Source organism: Conger conger, chromosome 2, assembly GCF_963514075.1.
Source record: "Conger conger chromosome 2, fConCon1.1, whole genome shotgun sequence".
NCBI classification, from domain to species: Eukaryota; Metazoa; Chordata; class Actinopteri; order Anguilliformes; family Congridae; genus Conger; species Conger conger.
The window spans coordinates 76,211,668-76,239,610 of record NC_083761.1 but is presented as its reverse complement, the minus strand read 5'-3'; the positions used below and the strand labels follow the sequence as shown (position 1 = coordinate 76,239,610).

The 27,943-nt window shown below is 42.4% G+C and overlaps 1 protein-coding gene across 2 annotated transcripts in view; it reads left to right on the top strand.

Annotated features, from left to right (window-relative positions):
- The first annotated feature begins 4,647 nt into the window (after window positions 1-4,647).
- Window positions 4,648-27,943, top strand: part of LOC133117776 (proto-oncogene vav-like) — a 43,020-nt gene continuing 19,724 nt past the window's right edge. For both annotated transcript variants that reach the window (XM_061227329.1, XM_061227328.1), the window contains exons 1-5: window positions 4,648-5,026; window positions 19,085-19,201; window positions 26,346-26,404; window positions 27,245-27,310; window positions 27,601-27,703. In XM_061227329.1, coding sequence (XP_061083313.1) covers window positions 4,823-5,026; window positions 19,085-19,201; window positions 26,346-26,404; window positions 27,245-27,310; window positions 27,601-27,703 — 549 coding nt within the window. In that variant the 5' untranslated portion in view covers window positions 4,648-4,822. The remainder of the gene's footprint in view (window positions 5,027-19,084; window positions 19,202-26,345; window positions 26,405-27,244; window positions 27,311-27,600; window positions 27,704-27,943) is intronic.

The window sequence follows — 27,943 nt, the reverse complement described above, 5'->3', positions numbered from 1 at the left end:
TCTCTCTCTATCTTGGTTTACCAGCGAGTGAATTCCAGAAGCCCGCGGTTGCTCAAACATGCATGTTCGCTCCCCTGGCCAATCAGAGTGCAGGGTATGCCCCTGGGGTCCCTTCTCCAGCCAATCAGATAGTGAGGATTACTTGAGTGTACTACAGAGGCTACATGGTACAAGCTGGGACAGATTCACACATACTTCACATTCAGGTTTGGAGAGGAGGGTGAGAGAGAGAGGCAGGTGGAGAGAGGGAGGGAGAGGAAAACAGGATGATAGAGGGAGTAATAGGGAAGAGGGAAAACAGGAACTATCGGTCTCTGAAGGAAACATGTTCTGACAGAGAACACTGTCTGTCTGTCTGCCTGAATGTTTGCACTGTCTGATTGTCTTTACTGAACTGTGGGTTTGTTCAGAGAGAAAGGGGTAATGAGAGATTTAAGCAATAACCGCTAGAGCGCTCAACCGTGGAAAATGATAATACACCTGTCTTTATTTATAAAAATAAAAAAAGATAATTAATTTGCATTCGTATGACAGGGAATCTGCTCCTGGATGTGTGCGCTAGCTATGTTAGCCTCCTCTAGGTCTACACACATTGTTATCATCTTGCGCCCTCCTGGAGTAGTTAGCTACTCCATCCTGAGATCTGCTGGATGCACCTGCACATCCACGCCAGCATTCGTCGTGTCAGTGAGACAGGGCTCTGTCCTCAATCTCCAACTTTTCCACTCTTACATGCTGCAATTAGATATTGTTTTTAAAGACAACATGTGTTTTATTATTTGTCTTTCATATATTGCAGATAACGCACTGGCCTCCAGGGCTGGAATTGCGAACCCCTGATTAAATGCTTCCATTACACTAATGCAGTGAATATACAATACAAATCAAGTTTAATATACAATTAATTTGTTGATTGTTGTTGTTTTGTAATGCTCCCCTCCCCTCTGGTCGGTGATCACAGTCACCCTGGTCTGTGCTCAAACTCCCCTCCTCTCTGGTCTGTGATCACACTCACCCTGGTCTGTGCTCAAACTCCCCTCTCCTCTGGACTGTGATCACAAGGAGTCAGCTCCTCCTCCATGATGGCTCTAAATGTGAGTGTTCATTCTCACTGAACATGCTGCAGGTCTGTACTATGGGCCAGGTCTTTGGGACGGTCTCTGGGCCTACTGGAGCCAACATACCTCACTACAAAAAATGTTTTTAAGATTTAAGGTCAGCATGGTTTTAAAGACATATTTCAAAATGGCCAATTCTCACTTCTTGTTTTTTATAAAGCCTACCATTATCTTTCAGTAATATTTTTGCTGTTATTGTTATTTTTTTATAGCAATAACAGCATAAATATTTATTTTGCTTGTTAGCTTGCTCTGAGTTGTTGTAAATCACTATATGCCTTACATTAAATCAATATATTATAATGTGTTTAGTGCATCAACATTGCCATCGGCTCTGCTCATGTTCGTTCTTAAAGTCTGAGGCACTGCAGTGCTAAAATGTAACGTTAGAGGGAGACAAACGCACTTGGACAACTGTAATTTTCCAACGTTTAAATTAGGCATAAAAATGCAACCCTCATCTGTTGTCTTATTTGCATACACAGACACACACTTTGTAACGCATATTCAGGCACGTGCGCGCATGCACGCACACACACACACACACACACACACACACACACACACAGTGCAATGTTCTTCTGATCTGTCTGTAGTTTTATTTTTGAGACGCACAGCTTTATATATACCTCTTAGTCATAGATTTTACATCGGCATCAGCAATATGTTAAAATAGCTCTCCCTTTCCCCCACATGTTTCAGATAAACTACTGATTCCTGCCTGAGCAGAAAAGACGTTGAATTTCATCCAGAAGATCATCTTCAACCTCGGCCCGAGAAGCAGGGGGTGTTATAAAATACTCGCTTCGTTACAGATCAAGGCTCCATGCTCACACCTGTATTCTCTGTACTTTGTCCAATGAACTGGAATTTCTTTACTAATCCTTAATTTGGTGGATGGCACACCCGCCAAGCCAAGCCTATATCTTCATCTCACAATATAATACAAAGGCTTTATTGTCTCAACAGTGTAATGGTGCCTTTGTAATAATTATTTGGTATTAAATAATTAATAGGCTTTAGTTCATTGGCGGGGGTGCTATGATCCCTGCATAACTCTTTAACCAAAGAGAATAATAATGTGTGCAAATATGCACCAGTAATTTCCCATCATGGTGATGGTGGGTCTTTGAAACTATTATATCATTTTCAGTTTCATTTCACATGAATTGAGGCTATTAAAAAGCAGTTGTGTGTGCATTTCAGTTATAGAATGAGGAACTGTAGTATAGCTAGCTTTAGTCTAGGCATTTTCCCCTGAACCCGCCCCAAACACTCTCTTGCATATATTCCTCCGTGTCTTCTCAACCAGAGTTGTGTCCATGGTCGGACGGACAGTCTGGAAATCCTGGCAGATGGGGCCTTTCTAATTTCGGCCCACTGGGCCACTTTTGGGTTCCAATTACAATCCACCCCAGACTGAGATCACAATCTCTAATCCCATCTCACGCAATCACAATCTCTAATCCCATCTCACGCAATCACAATCTCTAATCCCATCTCTCAGAATCACAATCTCTAATCCCATCTCACGCAATCACAATCTCTAATCCCATCTCACAGAATCACAATCTCTAATCCCATCTCACAGAATCACAATCTCTAATCCCATCTCATGCAATCACAATCTCTAATACCATCTCATGCAATCACAATCTCTAATCCCATCTCACGCAATCACAATCTCTAATCCCATCTCACGCAATCACAATCTCTAATCCCATCTCACAGAATCACAATCTCTAATCCCATCTCACGCAATCACAATCTCTAATCCCATCTCACTCAATCACAACCTCTAACCCCATCCCACCCAATATTTAGACTAAAAAGCCTAATTGTCTTTATTTCTTTTATACTACTGGAATTATATGAGTTTATTTTACAGAGGTGCAGGCCACTGAATGTGTGTGGAGGATGGGCCTTGTTGAGAATTTGGATTTCCATCTTTTAAATTCAACAGTTTTTTTATTCAATGGTACAGTAGCCTAATGCATAATACGGAGGGTGTCATGGGGATTATATCCCTCCTGTTATGCTGTGGATGTCTGCACACTTTGGACTAGATTTATAACGCCTTTTAGCACATGTAAAACCAGTTCCAAAAGCAGTTATTGGTCATGGTAATTATTTTGCACCAATCAGTGCTTGTGTTATTAGTTTTGTGTAACAGTAACAGGGCGTTGCTGTAAAAGAGCATGTGTGCTCAGTCAACGTAGCCTGTATGACTAAAGGTTGATAAATACTAAATAAACCAGCCCTTTGTGTATGAGGTTAGTCACAATGTAGGGGACCAGTTTGGTTCAATAGTGATTTATTGTCACTTTTACATTACAGGCATTTGGCAGACGCTCTTATCCAGAGCGACGTACAGTTGATTAGACTAAGCAGGAGACAATCCTCCCCTGGAGCAATGCAGGGTTAAGGGCCTTGCTCAAGGGCCCAACAGCTGTGCGGATCTTATTGTGGCTACACCGGGATTAGAACCACTGACCTTGGGTGTCCCAGTCATTTACCTTAACCACTACGCTACAGGCCACCCCTTGAAATGCTATAAGCGTTCTTGTATTTGTTCATTGTGAATGGTAAGATTGGAGTAATGAACAGTTTTCACTGCTTTAGGACAATTTATTAGTCACTATGACTGTATTGCTGTATATGACTGTACTGTGTATAGCTCAGTGGGGCAAACCGGCAATGTGTGGCAATTGACCTTTAGCAACTACAGAGTGCTTCTCACCAGCCAGGATTAGAGGGAAAAGTGAGAGAGGGGGTGGTATTTGGTCAGGTGTTGTTTGAAATAAGCATCTATACTGTGTCAGGTTTAGCGTGTACAGTATAAGCAGCTTTACTGTCAGGTTTAGCTGATATTAGCAGCTTTACTGTGTCAGGTTCAACTGAGCTAAGGGCAGCCTGTAGCATATTGGTTAAGATGTCTCGATCCCCGGTGTAGCCGCAATAAGATCCGCACAGCCGTTGGGCCCTTAACCCTGCATTGCTCCGGGGGGGGGGGACTGTGTGTGTGTGAGTGTCTGTGTTTGTATGTGTGTGTGAGTGTCTGTGTTTGTATGTGTGTGTGAGTGTCTGTGTTTGTGTGTGTGTGTGAGAGTGTCTGTGTTTTTGTGTGTGTGTGAGTGTCTGTGTTTGTGTGTGTGTGTGAGTGTCTGTGTTTGTGTGTATGTCTGTGCGCGCGTGTGTGTATGAGTATGTGTGTTTGTGTGAGTGTCTGTGTTTGTATGTGAGTGTCTGTGTGTGTATGTGTGTGTGAGTGTGTGTGTGTAGCAGGATTGTCACCTCCAGTGGCGGCTGGCAGAGATGTGTGAAATTTTCTCTCTGTCTCTGTGATCTGCCCCTGCAACTCCTACACTCACTCTAGACTTCCTGCTGCTGCTGGTGTGGTAAATGCAGCACACAGACACACACACATACTCACGCGTGCGTGCACTCACACACACACACACACACACCACACGGAGGTAATTGCTATGAGCAGAACTGTGGTGGCAGAAAGAGGAAATTGAGCTTTGCAGTTAAAATGTTTCACTGAGAGAGCGAGAGAGAGAGAGACAGAGAGAGAAAGAGAGGGAGTTGTTCAGAGAGATAAGAAAAAAGAGAGAGACAGAGAGCGATCGGGACAGCAGTAGCAGTACAGAGTCAGTTGGCGGGGCACAGTGGTGTGGACTTGGTTCTGGTTCTGGTCGGGAATGGAGCTGTGGCGTCAGTGTGCGGCGTGGCTGATCCGGTGCCGGGTGCTGCCGGAGAACCACCGGGTCACCTGGGACTCGGCGCAGGTGTGTGACCTGGCTCACGCGCTCCGGGACGGGGTTCTGCTCTGCCAGCTCCTCCACAACCTGCTGCCCCAGTCCATCAACCTGAAGGACATCAACCTGCGGCCCCAGATGTCTCAGGTAACCCAGCGACTACTATGCTAACGGCTAACTCTGCTCCATACACACACGTACACACACTCATACTAACACACACACAAAGACACACAAAAACACAGACATAACATACACAGACACAGACACATTATATATATATATATATATATATATATATATATATATATATATATATACACACACACACACGATACACACACACACAAACACAGACACATAAGAACACATACATAACATACAGAGACACAGACACATTATATATATACACACACACACACACGCACACAAACACATACAAACACAGAGACATAACATATACACACAAACACATTATATACACACACAAACATACACATACACATACACACACGCATAACACACACACACACACACACACACACACAGCACACTTTCATGAAAGCATACACCACAGGATTTACTTGTGTGTTACTTTGAATAAGATAAAGGAAGTGCGCTCTGACTGCAGCTACTCTCGCCCGGCACAGTGTTGACAGAGTTCGCTCAGAACTTAACCCCTCAAAACCCCGGCACCCTGTCCCGCTCCATTTTATCCGCACAAACAAACATAACCGGGCTTGTTCGCTCATCCTCAACAGTTTGCAGTCGGTGTTCGGTGAAGACAGTGTAATTGTGATGACATTAATGTGCTTTTCCAATGTGTGTGTGCTATACAGTGATGGCAGTCATAGCTCAGAGTTTCTGAGTTGGTGTCTCCGTTGTATGAGCAGTGGGATGTCCGTGGTATGTGTTCCCCCCCGTTCGCCTGGCGGACGGGTATCTGTAACGTGATTTCCATGCCGTATTTACATGTGAAAGCAGCGCAGAGGGTAATGTGATCTGATATGAAAATATATCCATTCCGCTGATGCAACAGGTTGCAGGAGAGCCTACACAATGATGCGGTCCCAAATCGCACTGTGTGTGTCGGGAAGACACACAGTGTAGGGCGGCCCGTAGCGTAGTGGTTAAGGTACATGACTGGGACCTGCAAGGTCGGTGGTTCGATCTCCGGTGTAGCCAACATACGATCTGCCTAGCTCTTGGGCCCTTCCACAAGGTCCTTAACCCGTGCTCCAGGGGAGGCTTGTCTCCTGCTTAGTCTAATCACCAGTATGTCACTCTGCATAAGAGCATCTGCCAAATGCCAATAATGTCATGGGAATGCATATTTAATTTCTACGCTGTATTGTAAGTGTGAAATGACTGTAATTCCTGCATGTTTATACGCCCAATATGGATGTAAATCCACACCAAATTAAACCTCTGCGCAGTCCGCAACCTCCTTCTGTTTAATTTAAAATCCAACATGCTGGAGGACACAGCCAAAAATATGTAACTGTTGAAATGCACGACAGCACAATTTTTTCAGAGGACAAATAAAGTCGGAGAGACAATCGGGGGGAGAGAGAGAGAGAGAGAGAGTATAATGGCCATTCATACTGTAATTGTATGTGTAAAGCGGGTTGTGTAAAGGGAAGCCCGGGAGTTGAGCAAGGCCATTTAGTAACAGCGCAGGAAGCGCTCACTCTGGGTCAGGCCTGCATGAATCACTGGCCGTCTGTCAGTGACCTCAGTCCGCCCAGGACCGGCAAATAACGTGAGACGGTCTGCCAAATCTTTCATACTTCGCTGGTTCGCGTAATCCAGACATACAGGACTGAGGGGCAATTTCGCACTCTGACCTGTGTTTTACGGCATGTTTTAAATCGGAAAACAAAACGACCTTTATGACGATAGGCTTAAGATGCTTCGTCTCTATTGTCTTCGTAAAAGGTGGCGAAAGGGGGATTTGATTGAGGCGTTTACATTTTATTAAAGGGATTAACAAAGTGAATCATTGGCGATTCCTCAGGGTGAGTTCGGTTAGCAGAACAAGAGGGCACAAATGGAAATTGGCAGAGGAGAAATTCAGTACAGATTTTAGGAAGTATTTTTTCACAGTGCTCAATGTGTGGAATAGCTTGCCAGTACAGCAACTCTGGGGGTTTTCAAGACCAGGCTTACCGTGATACTATTTAGCTTTTCGGAAAACTAGGCATTAGGTACGCTTAGGGGTAGGAAAAGGCGAGCATTGTTGGGCTGAATGGCCTGTTCTCACCATTACCTTACCTTACGTTATGTTATGGTTTGTTACAAAACATCGCTTTCACAGTTTGATTATGAGAGGTTGAAAATTGTTTTATATTACAATGCCCTTTTTGCTGCTCTTCAAAAAGTCTCCTGATAATGGTAAATGGTCTGCATTTACATAGCGCCTTTATCCAAAGCTCTGTACAATTGATGCTTCTCATTCACCCATCCACACTCACTCTAGGACTGGAGTTAAACCTGCAGACACTGCGGCCCTCCAGGTCTAGAGTTAAACCTGCAGACACTGTGGCCCTCCAGGTCTAGAGTTAAACTGCAGACACTGTGGCCCTCCAGGACTGGAATTAAACCTGCAGACACTGTGGCCCTCCAGGTCTAGAGTTAAACCTGCAGACACTGTGGCCCTCCCAGACTGGAGTTAAACCTGCAGATAAACACAGAGGTGTGCACACCATGGCAACAGGTGGCTAAAAACAGCTAACAGCATTAGACGTTTTTAACACCGCTTCTGCAATGTGGTGTGAAAAGTTAAACAGAATTATTATGATCAACTGGCTAGTCTTATTAGTTAGTTTAGCTAGTTAGCCTACTTTTCATGGTTATGGATCATAGCGTAGTGGATTTACAGTAATAAGATAGAAGATGTCAGGGAGTGATACCCTCAGGTGAATGGGTTGGATCTTCTGTCCACCTCATAAGGACAGCACTCCTGTCCTGTTTGGTCAGCTCTCTGGCGCTTCATGAGAATAGCCCCAGCTCTCCACCGATGTTCCTGTCAGAAGTGCAGCCAGTTCCTTTTTAGGTCAGTCAATTGAACTCTTCAACTGAAAAAATCCCCATTGGACATTGGAATGGAATGGAAATTTATTTCAATTGATTTATTACATTTCACGATTATTTCCCGAATGGGCTGAATTGAAAAAGAATGGACACCAGATTTGGTACTAACGACACTACGACTAAAATCTCATTATTTTTGCGCTTGATTAGTGATGGAGTTGCAACTGTAGCCTGTAGCTTGGGCATGCCACCAGGATAGCACGCCATTTGTTAAAGCATAACAGGGAAAATGACTGTCAGGCTTGACTTCCTCTGATAGAGGAAGTGCAGATAACAGTGCCGCGTTCTGCATGAATGATTTATTTCAGTGAGTGAGTGTCTAAACACATGTGTGTGTTTGTGTGGTGTGTGTGTGTGTGTGTGTGTGTGTTTGTAGCGTGAGTGTGGTGTGTGTGTGTGTGTTTGTGTGGTGTGTGGCGCGCGTGTGTGTGTTGTGTGTTACATGTGTGTTTTTGTGTGTGGTGTGTATGTATGATGTCTGTGTGTGGTGTGTGTTGCGTATGTGTGTGTATGTGTGTGTGCGCCTGGTGTGTGTGTGCTTATGTGTGTGTGTGCCTGTGGTATGTGTGTGTGTATGTGTGTGTGTGTGTGCACCTGTGGTATGTGTGTGTGTAGTATGTGTGTATATATGATGTCTGTGTGTGGCATGTGTTGTGTATATGTATATATGTGTGTGTGTGCACCGGTGATGTGTGTGGTGTGTGGCCTACATGTAGAAGGAACAATTAATGAAATTAGGCGGCCTAATATAAGCCATTAGTTACTTCTAAGGCATTATTAATTCTCACCCCCAATTCCGCATCACAATCTCTTTTTTTATATTATATATATCGCCTGGAGGCAACTTTGGCTCAGGCGGTAAGAGCGGTAAGAGCAGTTGTCTGGCAATCAGTGGGTGAGTGAGAGAGAGAGAGAAGTAAGAAGGACTGTGTGTGTGAGAGAGAGAGAGAGAGAGAGAGAGAGAGAGAGGTGTAGGTATGTGGTATGTTACATAAAATATTTCTCCCAAAATAATTTTTACACTTGAGTGATGTAAATTCCCACAATTCAAAAGGGGAAGGTTAATTTTAAGAAGGAACAATTAATGAAATTAGGCGGCCTAATATAAGCCATTAGTTACTTCTAAGGCATTACTTAGTGGCTTCATGAACATGGATTATTTTATTAATCCTGCTGAGCCAGAGACTCATTTACAACCTCCGATGACACCGATGTGCGGTTATATTTGCATATTGGGCTGATGCTCTCATCCACAGTAATTTACGCATCTTACTTTCTTTTTGATATCTTACTGAATCTGTTCAGGCAAATGCGCCTTGCTGAGGGTGCACTATGGCAGTGTCAAACCTGCACTCACAGAGTTAGAGGGCCAGGCCAGGGACCTGTCTCTCGACGCAGGATTACAGATTTAGCTGGATAACTGTGCGGAGTAAGAGCCGTAAGAGCTCTTTTTACTGTTCCAGATTTTAAAGGGTTCCGGGTTTTACTCAGTGCGATTATCCAGCGAACATAGTAATCCTGTGTGTACGTGTGTGTGTGTGTGTGGTGGGTGTGGCGTGCATGTGTTGTGTCTGTGTGTGTCTGTGTGTGTATCGGGACATAAATCTGCCTAGTCTGTGCGAAGCTTAAACCTGCCCAGCACTGCTCTAATCACCTGTCACAGAACACATCTGCACACTTTGAGTGCCCTTTCAGGCGGTTGGTGAAATTTCCCGCCCAAAATGAGATCAATTGGGGTTTTCTTCCGGTCTCGGCATTGTCGAGCTCAGTGAGACTCTCTGTTTGTAAATGACAATATACAACCATACTCAGTGATTGATTGGTTAGTTGATGGTTGACTGATTGTTCCTGAGTCTGCTGGTGCAGTGCTGTCAGAACAGGCCTGGGCGGGACAATAAACAGAATTAGCCCTCTGTACACAGTAGAGGGAGGGGCACAAGAGCATGAGGAAGTCACCTGTTTCACCTTTACTGGACCCATCACAGAGTATCAGGAGTACCGCCATAGTAATGCAGACAAATGTTGTATCTGACCTGTACAAATGACAATGGAATTTTGATATACTTATATATTTTTTGGTATGCACATTTACTTGATTTTAGTTTAGGCGACTCTTCCTGTGATATGCCTCTAGAGTAGCAGTGGTAACCAACCCTGTTCCTGGACATCTCCCATGATGAAGGGTTTGTGGGTTGTCCTGTGTTTGAGGCATGCGTGACACCAGGTGTAGCCTCACAGCAAAGTGTGGAGTTTGCATGAACTTCCCGTGTCCGCATGGGGTTCCTCCAGGGGCTCTGGTTTCCTCCCGCAGTCCAAAGACATGCAAGTTTCCCTACTTGGGGGAGGCGGGTTGGGTCACCAACAGGGTGCTGCAGTAAATGTGCATCTGGGAGAAATGTATTTGCAAATGAAACCAGAGAATGATTAGATGGCAGGTCGAGGCAGGTTAGAGAGAGCCAGAACACATTATTTTACAGTAATCTGCACTGAAACAAGATGGTGGTTGCATAGACAAAGAACATGAGATGGCATCTATCCAAACTCAATGACGTGCTAGTTTTAGGCAAATTGGGAATTTCAGTTTTATTAGCCTGGAAACGGTCAAGGCTTCCATTGTGAGATTTACGTCTGGTTAATGGGAGAGAGTTTGAAGAGATAGACAATACGCAGGCCAAAGGGTGAATATTTCGGATGGAGAGCGGTATTTTAACCCTTTAAAAGTGTAAGATCACAGATATGTCCTTAGCGGAACGAGGTGGATAGGAGTCAGATGAGCATCCGCTTGCCCTGTGCACTCAGGGAGTATTTGAATACTTGGTATAATCCAAAAGAATATGGCCCATCTTTACGAGTGCCTCTGATTTAGTCATTAAATGCACTTTGCGGTGCTGAAAATATAATGACAAACTTTATTTGTCATTTCTTACATAAATGTAACATACAGTGCGGAAAAAAATGACATAATTTGTGGGAGGGTTTTGCGTACAAATCACTAACAAATACACTCAGTGAGCACTTTATTAGGTATTTATTATATTTATTTCTGCTGCTGTAGCCTGTCCACTTAACCCTGTAGTCTTAACATTCTGTATACACCCCTGGTCCTAAGGGTAAAAAATTACCCACCTTCACTAAACCCCTAAAATAAAGCAGCTTAATTGAATTTTAAACCCCAATTTGAAATTATTTTGCATGAAGAAACAACCTGTCACTCACCACAAAAAATTTACAGGGTTTTCTCTGCTGTTAAACATAGTGATGGGTCAAAGGTTTGGGATGTGACGCGTTGTGTGTTCAGAGATGCTCTTCTGCATAACACTGTCGTAATGTATGGTTATTTGAATTACTGTCGCCTTCCTGTCAGCTTTGACCAGTCTGGCCCTTCTCCACTGACCTCTCTCATCAACAGCACATTTTTGCCCACAGAACTGCTGCTCACGGGATGTCTTTCATGTCCCTGCAAACTCTCCAGACTGTTGTGCATGAAAATCCCAGGAGATCAGCAGTTTCTGAATTATTAAAACCACACAATCATTCCATGGTCAAAGTCACTTAGGTCACATTTCTTCCCCATTCTGACATTTGGTCTGAAAAACCGATGAACCACTTGACCATGTCTGCATGCTTTTATGCATTTAGTCGCTGTCCCATGACTGGCTGATTGAATATTTGCATTAACATGCTGGTGTACAGGTCTCCCTAATAAAGTCCTCAGTAAGTGTACATTTTTACACTGCGGTCCCAAATGTCCTGTGAGGTTAACCACTTATTGATAACAAATTTACATTTTTTTTTCATAAGAAGACTTTGATTTACTTGCATTCTTGATAATGCCACCGCACTGAAATGTGGAATTATATCATTTTTCATCTTCCCAGTCCATGGGAAGTCATGAAAAATTAAATGTAAATACCTGCTAGTTCCTCACTCATTTTCGCCACCTGGGCTATGTTTGATTCACGAGTAAAAAGCAACATAAGTTACATTATGAGATTTCGACAAATATTTATTTCGTACTAACCCCCAGAAAAAAACGTATTATCCTAGATAAAAAAGTTAAAAATACTTTGTCGGCTCTGTATCTTACTTTCATACATTTTCACATTCACCCACCCTCTATATAAGGAGGATGATACGATTCATATTTCCTTTAGAGCAGAGCGGGTGCGCGCAGTTATCTGAGATGCTAATATCCAATGCTAGATTGAGTAATCCAATCGCATTTCACCTTTATGAAATGGAGTAAGGCCGAATTTCATTCATCACATAATTTGACACTCGACGCGTCAAATGATCCAAGATTGTTCAAGGGACGTATATGAGATAAGGCCCTGGTCATGAGCTGTGAGTGAACGATAATAATAATAATAAAAACGACAACAACAATAATAGGCTACGACTACTACTACTACTAGCACTACTAGGCTACTGATTTTACAACATTATTATAATTATAAGTCGTAATAGCATGAAGCAGGATTACCATGTTCGCTGGATAATCGCACTGAGTAAAACCCGGAACCCTTTAAAATCCGGAACAGTAAAAAGAGCTCTTACGGCTCTTACTCCTCACAGTTATCCAGCGAAATCTGTAATCCTGCGTCGAGAGACAGGACTGTGGCCTGGCCCTCTAACTCTGTGAGTGCAGGTTTGACACTGCCATAGTGCACCCTCAGCAAGACGCATTTGCCTGAACAGATTCAGTAAGATATCAAAAAGAAAGTAAGATGCGTAAATTACTGTGGATGAGAGCATCTGCACAATATGCAAATATAACCGCACATCGGTGTCATCGGAGGTTGTAAATGAGTCTCTGGCTCAGCAGGATTAATAAAATAATCCATGTTCATGAAGCCTTAGAAATAATGCCTTAGAAGTAACTAATGGCTTATATTAGGCCGCCTAATTTCATTAATTGTTCCTTCTTAAAATTAACCTTCCCCTTTTGAATTGTGGGAATTTACGTCACTGTAAGTGTAAAAAATATTTTATGTAACATACCACATACCTACACCTCTCTCTCTCTCTCTCTCTCTCTCTCTCTCTCTCACACACACACACAGTCCCTCTTACTTCTCTCTCTCTCTCACTCACCCACTGATTGCCAGACAACTGCTCTTACCGCTCTTACCGCCTGAGCCAAAGTTGCCTCCAGGCGATATATATAATATAAAAAAAGAGACTGTGATGCGGAATTGGGGGTGAGAATTTGTGATCACGGACTGGAGGAATTGTGATTGCAGTTAGCCGTAGAAATACAGGTCCTGGTCTAGGCGACAAACTAATATATTTTCAAATAGTTATTTTGGGGTAATCTAATGTTGTTTTTAAATTTTCTATATTCAATTTTAAATTAGACATAAAATACCGGATGATAATCAGTGGACCTGGATTGGTACACAGACTGAATAGAAATTTGTTGGGCCCATATCTGGCCTTCATAAATGTGCTTTGGCTGCGTTAGAAGGTAATACTAGCTGTATCTTTTGGTGGTGTATCATCCATGGGAACCAATATATAAATATAACACACAATTTCACACAATGTGAGGTGATTGGGAGTAAATTTGAAAGTCGGGGAAACATAGGGGAAATGTGCGGAGATTGTGAGTATGTTGCGAGGAAACCGTGCAGCAAGTGACTCGGGGCATGATTTTCCGGACACGGTGACACGGTTTAAGTTGTGAGGAGGCTGTGAGGAACATTTGAGGCAGCTGTTCGTTCAGACTAACTGAGCTCTTGTGTGAGAAGTAAAACCTCCCTACCACTACTGCAGAGAGAATAGCTGCGGTTTTTACACCGCCCCTATTCCTGCTCGGCCAGGCTCAAGGTTAATACTCGCAATCTGGTCAGCGCAGGGTTAGCATCTAACGCTAGCACACTGACATTTGCAGAATTGAGACACCAGAGACCAGTCACTATAATTACTGTTAGTCTGTATTCTATTTTTGTTATTTTTTTAAAAGAGCAGCCCAGATGAAACACTCAAATGCTGGCAGGAAAAAAAAGAACTCCCCAATGGGAAGAAATCTCAAGGAGAATCTCTGCTATAGAAGGAGAGCCCATCTTCTGCTGGGCAGCCTGGTGTAACAGCCAAGATAGAATGAATGCTAAAATACAATGAGGGATCCCTCAGGGCAAATAATCAAATTGGTTGGGCAGGTTACAGTCTGAGGCAGTAAAATAGATAGTAAAATAGACAGCATGCAAAGAAATGTTCAGTCCATAAGTATTTGGACAGTGTAACAATTTCTGTTTTTTTGGCTCTGTACTCCAGCACTTTGGCTTTGAAATGAATCTTAATGATGTTACAAATCATTTGTTTTGGCAAGCCTTTTGTTTGGCCTATGTCTCTCACAGTTCTTATTATTTAAACACTGAGAATAAAGACTCAATGCTGAAAGCTTCCTCAGACCTGCACCGAGGAAGCGATTGAATACACCTGACAGAAAAGACAGTAGCTGTCCAATTACTTTTGGTGCCATAAAATGGGGGAACTATGTATAAAAGTGAATAAGTACAGAGCCAAAAACCCAGAAATCGTACCACTGTCCACTGTATATGTGTTTATATGTATGCTGTTCAGGAATAAAACTGAAATGTTGTAATCGTTTAAATGTGCGTGAAAGCTTTAGATGAAGTTAGAATCCTAAGCCTCCGCACTCCGAGCTTTAAAGACAAGCTGAAACAAAAGTTAGAGCAGCACTAGTTTCCGCAATATGTCGTACACATGAGTGAAACAGATCTTTTCTTAAGGACGGGGAGTCAATTTCACCGATGACAAATTAGGCGGGGGGCGCTCGCCAGTGTGCGAAAAGGATATTGATTGAGTTGAGAGTGATATAGTGATATTGGAGAGGAATGACCGTTTGATCGACATGTACGCCCACTAGTTCACAATTACACAAATCCTGTTTTCCAGGACATGGATGGAAAGCAACTTACAAGTATTACAATTTTATTTGCATATATTAAATTATATTTATTTGGAACGTATACCTTACGTCGTATTTGTATGGTTGTGAAACATTTACTAAAATGAGGAAAAGCTCATTTAGATTTGAACTTGTCTTTAAGTACCCTGTGAGAACACAAAATGGTTGACATGTCTCCATGGAAACATACAAATACACACAGATCATTTAGATTCATATTTTTCATGCTTAACAATAATGCGTTGCTCTTCTGGTAACTGAAAAAATCCAAATGACATAAATCTGATCACGGTATACTTACATTGAATGTAAAAATTAAATTGTATATTACAGTTGTTGTTAGGGCTGAGACTAATGCTTGATTTATATTTTACATTTGGTCTACAATAAAACTGGCTCTGGGTTCATCAATGATGCACTTTTAGGATCTTTGCATATTTTTCAACCTTGGAAATGCAACAAACAAGGTTATAATTAGACTTTAGATGAATCTAATCTTTTTTGGAAGGTATGCAATCATTTAATCATTATGTAAACTGTCTATAAATGTTTTTAAATTGCCACCATTTTAAATAAAAAGGTAATCACCGATGTATTTACCGTACTTACTCAGCATTTATTCCCCTGGGTTTCCAGGCCAGTATACTGCGGGTTAAGAATCCTTATTTCAAACTGCAGCGCCTGTTGTTGCAGTCCATATTACTTTAATTATCATCAAGATTATCCAGCATGTGATTGGTTAGGGATGACAGTAGGTGGGTCTAAGGGGTAGAGATGAAGTGGTTGTTTCATCTGATGGTGCTTCTTAATGCTGTAAATAAGTCTAACTTTTATCTTTTTTTTTCTCAGTTTTATTTAAAATTCACTCCAGCTTTCCAGTTCCCCATTACATACCATTACCTGGAGCCCCTTACCTCCAGAGACACAAAGTGTGTGTGTGCATGTGCGCGCGCACACATGTGCGTACACGTCTTTGTGTGTGTGCATGCATGTGTGCATGCATGTGTGCATGCACACGTGTGTGCGTGTGTGTGTGCGTGTGTGTGTATGTGTACGTGTGTGTGCGTGTGTGCGCATGTGCGCACGCACACATGTGCGTACACGTATGTGTGTGTGTGTGTGTGCATGTGTGCATGCACACGTGTGTACGCATGTGTATGTGTGTGTGTGTGTATATGTGTGTGTGCGCATGTGTGCGTGTGTGTGAGGGTGTGTGTGTGTGTATGTGTGTGTGTCTTGTGGGTGAGGAAAGGGTTTTGCAGACTTGCAGTGATGTGATGCACAGGAAGTTGTGCAAAATGAATATGTGCATGTGTGTGTGCTAACATATTTCAATAATTTTGTGTTCATAGGTATGTTTGTGTGTGTATCTATGTGTGAATGTGTGTCTACATGTTTCTCACTGTGCCTGAGAGAGTGTATTTGTGTGTGTGTCCTTGTGTGAGTGTGTGTGTCCTTATGTGTGCGTGTGTATGTGTGTCTGTCCTTATGTGTGTGTGTGTGTGTGTGTGTCTGTCCTTATGTGTGTGTGTGTGTGTGAGAGTGTGTGTCTTTTTGTGGGTGTATGTGTGTGTGTCTGTCCTTGTGTGTGTGCTGTGTGTGTGTCATTCCGTGTGTGTGTGTGTGTGTGTGTGTGTGGGGTGTGTGCGTGTCTGTCCGTGTGTGTGTGTGTGGTGTGTGTGTGTGTGTCTGTCCTTGTGTGTGTGCTGTCTGTGTGTCATTCCTTGTGTGTGTGTGTCATTCCTTGTGTGTGTGTGTGTGTGGTGTGTGTATGTGTCTTTATGTGTGTGTGTGTCTCTATATGGGTGTATGTGTGTGTCTGTCCTTGTGTGTGTGCTGTGTGTGGTGTGTGTGTATCTCTGTATGGGTGTATGTGTGTGTGTCTGTCCTTCTGTGTGTGGTGTGTGTGTCTGTCCTTGTGTGTGTGTGTGGTGTGTGTGTGTCTGTCCTTGTGTGTGTGTGTGTGGTGTGTGTGTGTCTGTCCTTGTGTGTGTGTGTGTGTGGTGTGTGTGTGTGTGTCTGTCTGTCCTTGTGTGTGTGTGTGGTGTGTGTGTGTCTGTCCTTGTGTGTGTGTGTGTGTGTGTGTGTGTGTGGTGTGTGTGTGTGTCTGTCCTTGTGTGTGTGCTGTGTGTGTGTGTGTGTGTGTGTGTGTCTGTCCTTGTGTGTGTGTGTGTGTGGTGTGTGTGTGTGTCTGTCTGTCCTTGTGTGTGTGTGTGGTGTGTGTGTGTCTGTCCTTTTGTGTGTGTGTGTGTGTGGTGTGTGTGTGTCTGTCCTTGTGTGTGTGCTGTGTGTGTGTGTGTGTGTGGTGTGTGTGTGTGTGTGTGTCTGTCCTTGTGTGTGTGCTGTGTGTGTGTGTGTGTCTGTCTGTCCTTGTGTGTGTGTGTGGTGTGTGTGTGTGCATTCACAAGTCCTTCAGCCCTTACTCATGTGACCTTTATGAGAAATGTGATCTGTGTTACAGCAAATTCTAGTCAAAGGCCTAGAGCTGCAGAGGTTGCAGAGAGAAATGTTGTTTAGAAAGCCCCCATGTCTCCTGTGATGTGGGGACAGATGCAGAACTGTGTGGCTTGCAGGGTGAGGGTTTGACTATAACCCATTCCTGTTACAATAGCACTCAAATAACTCCGACTTACAGTAAGGAACTGAACATGCTCAGACCACCTTCCTGCTAGCTAGGTACGCTAGCTAAACCTAGCACTCCCTGTCCCCTGTACAACTTTTAGCTTTCATTCCCATTGACGCTGCTGCTTCTGCTGCCTATTGCAACTGTGGCCAAGGAAGACGCCAACTTGAGTTTTGGTTATATTGTCCCAATCATCTAAATATGAGTTTTGGTTCATTTTGGCACTTTGAGTGTCATATTTGGTTAGTTAGCTTCACAACCATTTTACTTGACATTTGACAACTTTTCTGGCTTGTTTGGCTCTTGGATTTTTAGTGCTATAGATGGCAATCTCTTTTGCGTTCTCTTTATTCTTTCTCTTTCTTTCTCCATTCCTCCCTCTCTACCCCTTTTTCTCTCTGTCTCTTGCTCTCCCTCCCTCTTTTATTTTCTCTTTGTATCTCTCTTCCTGTCTGTCTCTCTCTCGGTCTTCTTGCTTTACTCTTGCTCTGTCGCTATGTCTAAACCAAACCCAGCCTCCACGTAAGCACTTCCTGTAAGCATGGCAGCAGGTTTCCCCCGGCGACTGGTTTCCCCCACTGCAGGTTACCGCGGTGATGTGATACGATGCACTGCACGCCCCTGCAAAGTGTAGAGATCCTCAGGGCTGCATGCGTCCCCTCCGCCATTCTCTTCTCATTGCTGTGGCAATGCAACCAATGTCTGTATCTAGAGACTGCAGATGCAAATATCACATCAGCTAATATTAGATAGTATCTAGATAGTATCTAGATAATAGCTAATCATTTGGCAGCAACTCAGTCCATAAAAGCATGCAGACGTAGTCAAGAGGTTCATTTGTCCTTCAGTCCAAAGATTAGAATGGGGAGAAAATGTGATGTAAGTGACTTTGACCATGGAATGATGCTTGGTGGCAGTCAAGGTGGCTTGAGTATCTCAGAAACCACTGATCTCATGATGTTCATGCACAACAGTCTATAGAGTTTACAGAGAATGGTGGAACAAACAAATATCATTCAGTGAGTGGCAGTTCCGTGGGTGAAAACCTATTCACATTTATATATATACCTTTGATTTGACATAATTTTACATAGAGTTAAGAACCTTTCAAGACCTCTGTAGATATGAGTAGAGCTTTACTTAGCTCTTACATCTTTAGAGCGTGTTTTGAGACCCAGTGTGGGACTTTACATTTCAGTAAGATAATATATTGCATAAAAGCAATATAATAGTACTATTAACAACAACAAAGCTTTATACATAGTTTTAAATGCTTTTCTAGACCTTTTATTCAATGCAGAATACAGTTGATTAGACTAAGCAGGGAAGAATGCCCCCCGGAGCAATTTGGGGTTAAGGGCCTCACTCCACGGTCCAACAGCTGCGGAGATCTTATCCTGGCCAGACTTGCACCTTCACCACTAGGCTACATGCTGCTCACTTGTACTGCCCCATCAGCACTGCTTTGCGGTGTGGGGTTAAATGAATGTGGTTTGACAGTGTTGGTTTCGTTCTGATGGGCACTGATGGGTCTGTCTGTCTGTCTGTCCTGCAGTTCCTCTGTCTGAAGAACATTCGCACCTTCCTATCCACCTGCCAGAGCCGTTTCAGGATGAAGAAGAGTGAGCTATTTGAGGCCTTCGACCTCTTCGATGTGAGGGACTTTGGCAAGGTGAGGGACTCCCCTGTGAATGACTGCCACGCTTGGTTTGTGACTCATGCAGCAGTAACCGTGTCACAGCAATGTCCTCACAATGTCATGACTGTGTCAAAATAACGTCCTCACAATGTCATGACTGTGTCACAATAACGTCCTCACAATGTCTTGACTGTCACAGCAACAACCTCACAATGTCATGACTGTGTCACAATAACGTCCTCACAATGTCATGACTGTGTCACAATAACATCCTCACAATGTCATGACTGTGTCACAACAACATTCTCACAATGTCATGACTATGTCACAGTAACGTCCTCACAATGTCATGACTGTGTCACAATAACATCCTCACAATGTCTTGACTGTCACAGCAACAACCTCATAATGTCAGGATTGTGTCACAACAATGTCCTCACAATGTCATGACTGTCACAACAACATTCTCACAATGTCGTGACTATGTCACAGTAACGTCCTCACAATGTCATGACTGTGTCACAATAACGTCCTCACAATGTCATGACTGTGTCACAATGTCTCACAATTTGATGACTGTGTCACAGCAATGTTCTCACAATGTCATGACTGTGTCACAACAAAGCCCTCCCAAAACCTTACCAATAACTGCAACATTCCCAACAGGTTGCAGGGAATATGAACAAAACACACTAGCTGAGGACTTTATTAGGAACACCTGTGCACCTACTTATTCATGCGATTATCTAATCAACCCATTGTGTGGCAGCAGTGCAATGCATACAATCATGTAGATACGGGTCAGGAGCTTCAGTTAATGTTAACATCAACCATCTGAATGTGGAAAACCGTTTTCAACCGTAGGATAAATGCTGGTGCCAGACCGGCTGATTTGAGTATTTCTGTAACTGCTGATCTCCTTGGATTTTCACACGCACTCGTCTCAAAAATGTATTCAGAATGGTGCGAAAAACAAAAAGCATCCAGTGAGTGGCAGTTCTGTGGTCAGAAACGCATTGTTGATTGGGAGAGGTCAAAGGAGAATGGCCAGACTGGTCGAAACTGACAGGAAGGTGACAGTAATGGAAATAGCCACACATTACAACAGTGGTATGCAGAAGAGCATCTCTGAACACACAACGGGTCAAACCTCTAAGTGGATAGGCTACAGCAGCAGAAGACTTAATTAGCCTAAAAAATAAGTCCAATAAATAGCTAATAAAATGCTCACTGGGTGTATAGCGGAAGTTGAGAAGCTGGTAAAGCTGGCACAGTTTCTTGTGTGGAGCAAGCTCCGGCAGTCATCAGTGTTATGAGTAAGATCAACTGTTGAAAGGCGGGGTGCTTGAGACACAACACATTCACATTTTAAAATAGTGTTTTCTACGTTCATTGGAAATGTATTGAAAGGCATGTTTAGCATGAGATTTGTCCTCAATTGGTGCTAAAAAATATCTCATGGAAAAAGTCTGGAGCACACGAATGCGAAATGAGCCCTTTAATGGTGCAAAATAGATATGTTTTGCCCCCTTTTGAAATACATTGTATTGTTCTGTGTCAGAGAAGCACTGCATTAGCCTTGCGCGGTGACCTCCCTGTTGGTCCTCAAACAGCGTCTATATTTTTGTGAAACTGCTTTTCATTACATTGATTTGAAATAAATATTTTAAAATCAATGATGTGCAACTTCAGCCGCATTTATGCTGGAAACCCACAGACTGTGACAGAGATGGATATGTGAAACTCCTCCATCAATTTCTTTCCATAGAGAAATTCTCCTTTCAACCCCAAATCCATATGTGGACAAACGTTTTGCTACCGGCCACAGCTGGCACTGGCACGGTCCGGCATATATGAGCTACACTCACCCAGCCAGGAGTCCCTTACACTGTTGATTAACTCTTTTGTGATTGACCATTCAGCCTGAATTAGCAGGGGGGGGCAGCGTGCAGCCTTTATTTCCAGTAACGCTGCACAAGCAGAATTGAAGTCTGTGGGCATTTCAGGGCTTCTGCGCTGTTCTTGAAGTTCCTCTTCCGCCCATCCAGCCCAGTTTCTGTTCCTCTCCTTTCTGAGTTTCTGCTCTCTGTGGTTCTGCTCTCACTCACTTATGAGATTGTGATCTGGGTCACTGCACTTTTCCCGGGCGGCCTCCCGGCCTGCAGGCTATGCTAACACGGGGTCAGCTCATAGACTGCAGGAGAGATATTCATCACATGCCACGTCTGATTATCTGTGGGCATGTGAAAGCGTTTCGGTTTTTTTTTAACCGCGAAAGTGAAGTTTTTTGGTCCCCGCCATTTTTTGGTGCAATTGAAACAGGAAACCCTACTTTGGGCACGAGGTCCAGCCGAGTGCAGCTCCTTCACCAAGTGTGTGGACTCAAACTGTCCCCGATTTGTCCAATTAAGTGTTAGGATATGGTCCTAATAGAATAACGTAACATGTGGACACTTGGGGAGACATTAGATGAAGAAAAACCAGAGCAGATTGGAACTATTTTTTCTAAATATATATATTGACTTTGTATCTTTACCATATTGTTTCCATTGACATTGAAAGTGGTGGCTGAAAAACCCATGTTGGAGCCAACTGCAGTGGTGCAAGTGAGCAACGTCTCTCAACAAGACCAGGAAATGAGCTATAAAACGAAGCCTGATTTTGGCCAATTGGGTCAACTAAGTGCCTGAAGCTCATGCTATTGGTTCTCTGGCCAGCCAGGGTGAAGGGGCAGGGTCACAATCATGTAAAAGGGCCAGGGTTTTTGCAGGTAGCTCATGAAATGGCTGCTGTATTTCTGTGGTGTTAACACCAAGGAGGCCTTGTATGGAAAGGATTTTGAGGGAGGTTGGCAGCTTCTAGCCCTGGCGGTATACTAATTAACATACTAGCAGGCTCTAGCATGCAGCTATAGGTATTAGCTCTCCTCAGCTTTTGGTTTTACTCAGCTAAAAACCACTCTGTAATGATGAGACTTATTGAAACTAGCAGGACGACGGGGAAGTGATCCATCTGTCCCCCCTGGGTATCTCCTGTTGAAGATCCATTTAACTCTGAGCAAGAGGACATGAAATAGAGTAAAACTTGATGCTGGGAAGTAATTATTCCTGTTGTTTGAGTCGGATAACGTAATCACACCTTTGTCTGTTTCTCCCACAGTATAGTGTGCAGTGGCTGCATTTTTCTCTGGGAATTTCCAGTAATTATTATATCTAGACTCTCCTGTTGGCCGGTTGTGGTCGCTAAGTCTGCACTTTTGTTTGAGTTTGCCTTTTACCCTTTAAGGTGCAAGATCCAATATGTATATGTGATTACAGTGTACAACACTGACCCAGTGCTCCAGGTCCAGAAAACATACTCTTCAAAGGGTTAAAAAACATATTTTTATTTTTATTTTCAACAGTTCTGAAAGCAGACTTTTTGTGTTACGCCGCACACAGGGGGAACCAATCATGTGCTTGCTGTGGGAGGAATGGGGATGTTTGTTCTTATATCCCTAGACGTTTCTATATGAACAGCCTTGCCAGGAAGTAAATGGGAGTAGACTATGCAACAGCACTACAGCCCTGTATTTTCATTACATTAAGTTGCCTTACATTGCATAATATTAATTTAGTAGATAAAGAACACACATATTTTTTAAAGAAAATATTTCTGCATTTTAATTATTAAATAGCATTTGACACATGTGGATGTAGAACAAGGAAAGAAGAGTTGATAGACCAAACAAAGTTATGTACAAAACCATAAAGTCCATTGCTTAGAGGGAGAATTAAGCTGATTTAATTTGTTTTTTAATTAAAATTTCATATGTTCTTTTCTTTTTCACAGAAATACCTGTAGAAGCAAGCGGTCTTGAACCATAAATAAAAATTTGAACCAGGTTTAGCAGGTGCTTGGATGCTATTTCTGTATATTTTTTAATATAATGTTTAGCATAGTATTCATCTTAAAACTGGCCATTCCTGGTGAAAAATCTGGCAGCCCTAGTCAGATCCTAAATGACAGTAATTCCTCCCCATAGACTGGCAGTTGAATTTCCATCATTTACTTCATTTGGTTTGATGTAACAGAGCTCTTTCTCATTCTTTCCTGCTTCGGTCTTTAAAAGGGAAAGTGGGGCAGCTACTTCCCTAGGTTGTTGGTTAATTCATTTGTTTTGAAAATGGTCACACTTGCACATTTGTACAGGCCCGGATTAAACCAATATTGTGACATAGACACAGAAACTTCTGGGCTTCCCCACCTTCCAACTATGCCTATGTGGCCTGTGTACAGGGTCACACTAACTGTACTGAACCAAATCAATTCATTAATACAGGACATTCCCAAATCTTTCAATCTCCAGACACCCTTAATGTTTCAGTGGAGAAATGTATACATTTGTTATTTTGCTTCAAAATGTGGAATATCATCTCAATATGTGGGAAACATATTGTTTTAGATTTAAATATAGTAATAGTTTGAAGTGTGTACAATATGTATTTTTATATATTACTTTTCTATATGGGATGAGAAGACTATAGGCTGCAAATAAGCTCCTATTTAAGACACTAGTACATTGAAGCGGGTTCTAAATTGTTACGTCAATGTGATATTGTTACGACCTTATCTTTGATCTGTGTGGTGTACAGGACATAAAACCACATTATAGTTATTTTGTACAAAATGAATTCACTATGTTGGTCACAGTGGTAGCAAGGATATGTAAACTGGACAGGGTTTATTTTTAATCTGAAAGTCTAAAGTATGTGCTTTATGAAATGCGAGCATGACAAAGTGTACTGTAGAGGGAACATATTCCTTCCAGTCTGACGACCATCTGGGACGCTTTGGGAAGCCCTGCTGTAATCTGTTAAGAAATTTCTCTTCTTTCAAACCCAGGCTGTGGAGATGAAATTCTGTAACTCAGAACTTTTTGCACTTTCACAAGACTGGAAAGGGAAGTCAGAAATGGAGTCAGCTTTGGAAATGGAGTAACAGCTTAAATCAGCAGTGGTTGTGACCGAGCGCGGGTATTTATGTCTTAGTTTTTGCCGTGTATTGCACTTTCTTAAACAAGTACTGTAGACACTGTAAGCACACAAATGCCTTTTTTATTGCAGTTGTTCACCATACATTAAAACAATTATATTTTTCCTCTGCTGAAGCCCTTATTTGGAGCTGAGCACTTCTTAAGGGGGAAGGGCTTGTATATCCATTGAGTCAACATACACTCAGTGAGCACTTTATACTATACAATTAGGTATTTATTACACTTCTTTTTTAGACTTATTGGACTTTTGCGGCTGTAGCCTAACCACTTAGAGGTTTGATGTGTTGTGTGTTCAGAGTTGCTATTCTGCATGCCACTGTTGTAATGTGTGGTGTTACTGTCACCCTCCAGTCACATTTGACCAGTCTTCTTCTCTGACCTCTCTTATTCACATTTTTTAACACTGCTCTTTGGATGTTTTTTGTACCATTCTCTGCAATCCAAGGAGATTGGCAGTTCATGAGATATTCAAACCACCCTGTCTGGCACCAACAATCATTCCACGGTCAAATTAACTTAGATCGCATTTCTTCCCCATTCTGATAATAAACGTTCAGTGAGTGTATGTGGGAAACAGGAAATAGAATTATGAAGGTCTAATTATGACTGATTAACTGGAAGAGGATAACTGGAAAAATAAGACTAATATGAAAACAATAATAGAAATAAGATTAGCGTGAAGTGGCCACTGAGTCCAACTCATCAGGTGTCTATAAAATGTCATTTTTCCTTAACAGGATCCAGCACTGTATCTTCTTAGCAAGTCTTAGCAACTGTAACATGTCCTGTTAACATCCCATGTTGCCTCACGGAATGATGTTGTCTCATTGCAAAATTCAGCTTAATGTTTGATTTGCTGTGGCTGAAAAAGATTCAAAACCATATCCTGAGGATATATAAAAAAGTTAAAAAAAAAAAGATGTTGTAATGATCAAGTGTAGTGTTTGTGCAACGTTGGCTTTTAAAAAATGTTTTTGAGCGGCATAAAATATTCACAGTTGCAATGCGTTTGCTCATTTCCTTGTTTCTCTTTGTGTTTTTTAACACGGTAACGCCCTAAGGTGTTAACTGTAAGGTGGTCCATACTATTCCGTTGATTTGCAACAATGCTAATGTTTAGTTGGTTTGCAATGCGATCTCACAGGAAGTAGAGCCTTGTGGGGCTCGATAACAAAGAGAAAGGAACGAGAAGCAGAAAACAATAAAGATTAAGCAAACCCAAAGAAATTAAGAGATTAAATCAGGATTTCTACTAGTCTTCAGATAAAAGTATCAGCTAAATAACTGTAATGTAATGTACAATTAAATATAATATTACATACAGATTCAATAAACAGGTCAGTCATGAGGAGGGAACAGGAAATATAGTTCAGTTGGGATATAAGAAGATCTCAGGGCTTGGGCACAGTAAAGATGAGAGGGAAACAGGAAGTAGAGTTGGGTTGAGTAGAGTAAAGGATTGATCGGAACAGGACATTCAGTTCTGTTTGTCTGAGTGAGGGATGTAGCTGATGTGCTGGTAAGATCGTGTTTGTATCATCGTAGATTGAAGAAAAACACCAACTGGACAGAGAGAGTGATTCGATAAAAGTGTTGTATTGTCCCACAAACAGTATAAAACATGTTACACTATGAATAAAAAGACAAAAACGTCATCAGACATCCAACCTCTCCCAGAAAGTCTGAGAATCTGCCAGAATTTAGCACCTGCTTGGACAATGGCAAATTACCCTCCTGATTGTACCTGCAAAGACAGAGACTGTGATTGTATCTGTGAGGACAGAGACTGTGATTGTACCTGTGAGGACAGAGACAGTGATTGTACATGTGAGGACAGAGACTGTGATTGTACATGTGAGGACAGAGACTGTGGCACTGTGATTGTACATGTGAGGACAGATACTATGATTGTACATGTGAGGACAGAGACTGTGATTGTACCTGTGAAGACAGATACTATGATTGTACATGTGAGGACAGAGACTGTGATTGTACCTGTGAAGACAGATACTATGATTGTACATGTGAGGACAGAGACTGTGATTGTACCTGTGATGACAGTTAAACAACAGAGATAAAGGTGAGTGTTAAATGACTGTCCCTCTGGAATTAAACTCCTATCCATTTGTCTTTGTGCTTCAGGTGATTGACACGTTATCATCGCTATCCTACACACAGGCTGCAATAGACCGCGGGATCCAGTAAGTCTTGGCCACCCATATTAGCATTAAGTCAATTTTATTTGTTTAGTGCTTTTTGCAAACGGCATTGTAACCAAACAAATTTATAGAGATGTGGGGCTGGATGGGGCCTCAAGCATTATACTACAGCAGGGGTTCCCAAACTCAGTCAATTCCCCACTGCTGGTTTCTGTCACAGCCACTCTATTAATAAGGCAAGGTTGCTGAAAAACATGCACTTCCGTATTTTTGTCCTAACTTATGTCCTTATTTGCATGGTGACACAGTACAGTTTGGCTAATTGCAATGTGTTTCGCCTTCAAAATGTCTCACGCTTTCAGCAAGTAGTACGCAAATCACTTGTCAGAATATAACAACCCTTTTCCTATGTAACAAAATGGAGAAGGAACACATTACTGCACTTTTTCATTACACATCCTGGGATATAAATATGGCACATTTATTTATGCCATTTCTGGTTATTTGTAATGGTGCTTTAAGAGGGAAAATCCATGTTTCTAATCAACGACAATCAACAGCTCATTGCTTTTTTAACAATTGCACTTCTGTTTGGAATAAAAACCACAGGAATCTTCCCCTAGCCAACCTGATAACGGTGTGCTTTAGGATGTATCAGTTGAGGCCTCGTTGGTATTACTTGCTCTTACTCATCGTGATATTTAATAACATACAGGTGTTTGCCACAGTGTCCACAGCATAACATTAGCATGATACCCTGTTGGCCAAATGGGTTATGACCTTATTTCACAGTTATTGGGATGTGCAGTGAGTCTGTTTTTATGGTTTGTGGTCAGTGCAGTCAGTCGTTTTTGTCCCTGTGTGGTCGCTGTGTTCCAACAGGGCATTTCCATTAGAGGGCAGTGTTCCTGATGAAGAAATCTACAGTGGCCTCTCTGACCAGATAGAGTAAGTTCTACTGGGTGTGTGTGTATGTGTGTGGGTGTGCGCTTGTGCATGTGTACTTTATGTGTGTGTTTCCATGTATATGCAGGTGTCTATATGCATGAGTTGTTGAGTGCGGTTGTGTGTATGTGTTTGTGTGTGTGTGTATGTGTGTGTGTGCTTACATGTGTATGTGGGTGTCTATATGCGTGAGTGAGTGCGTGCGGATGTGTGTGTGTGTGTGTGTGTGTGTGTGAACGTGCTTAATTATGTGTGTGACTGCAGCAGCGTGATGGATGTTTCTCTCTGCGCAGTGACACAGCGGATGAGGATGACGATCTGTACGACTGTGTGGAGGATGAGATCGATGAAGGAGATGAGATCTATGAGGACCTGATGAGGGCGGATGTTCAGGAGGTGGGTATGGAGAGGGCTCTGCTAGAGTTACCTCAGCTGAGTGAGAGAGACCATTAAACACAGCCTGTGCTCCATAAGAGAGAGATTCACATTCAATTTGACCTGAACTGAGAGAGAGAGAGGGAAGTCAACAGTAATTTAGCCTGAATGACAGATCCGCTGTAATGTTACCTGGGATGAGAGATCCACTGTGTTGTCACCTGAAAGGTAAGAAATCTACTGCAATGTTGACCAAATGGG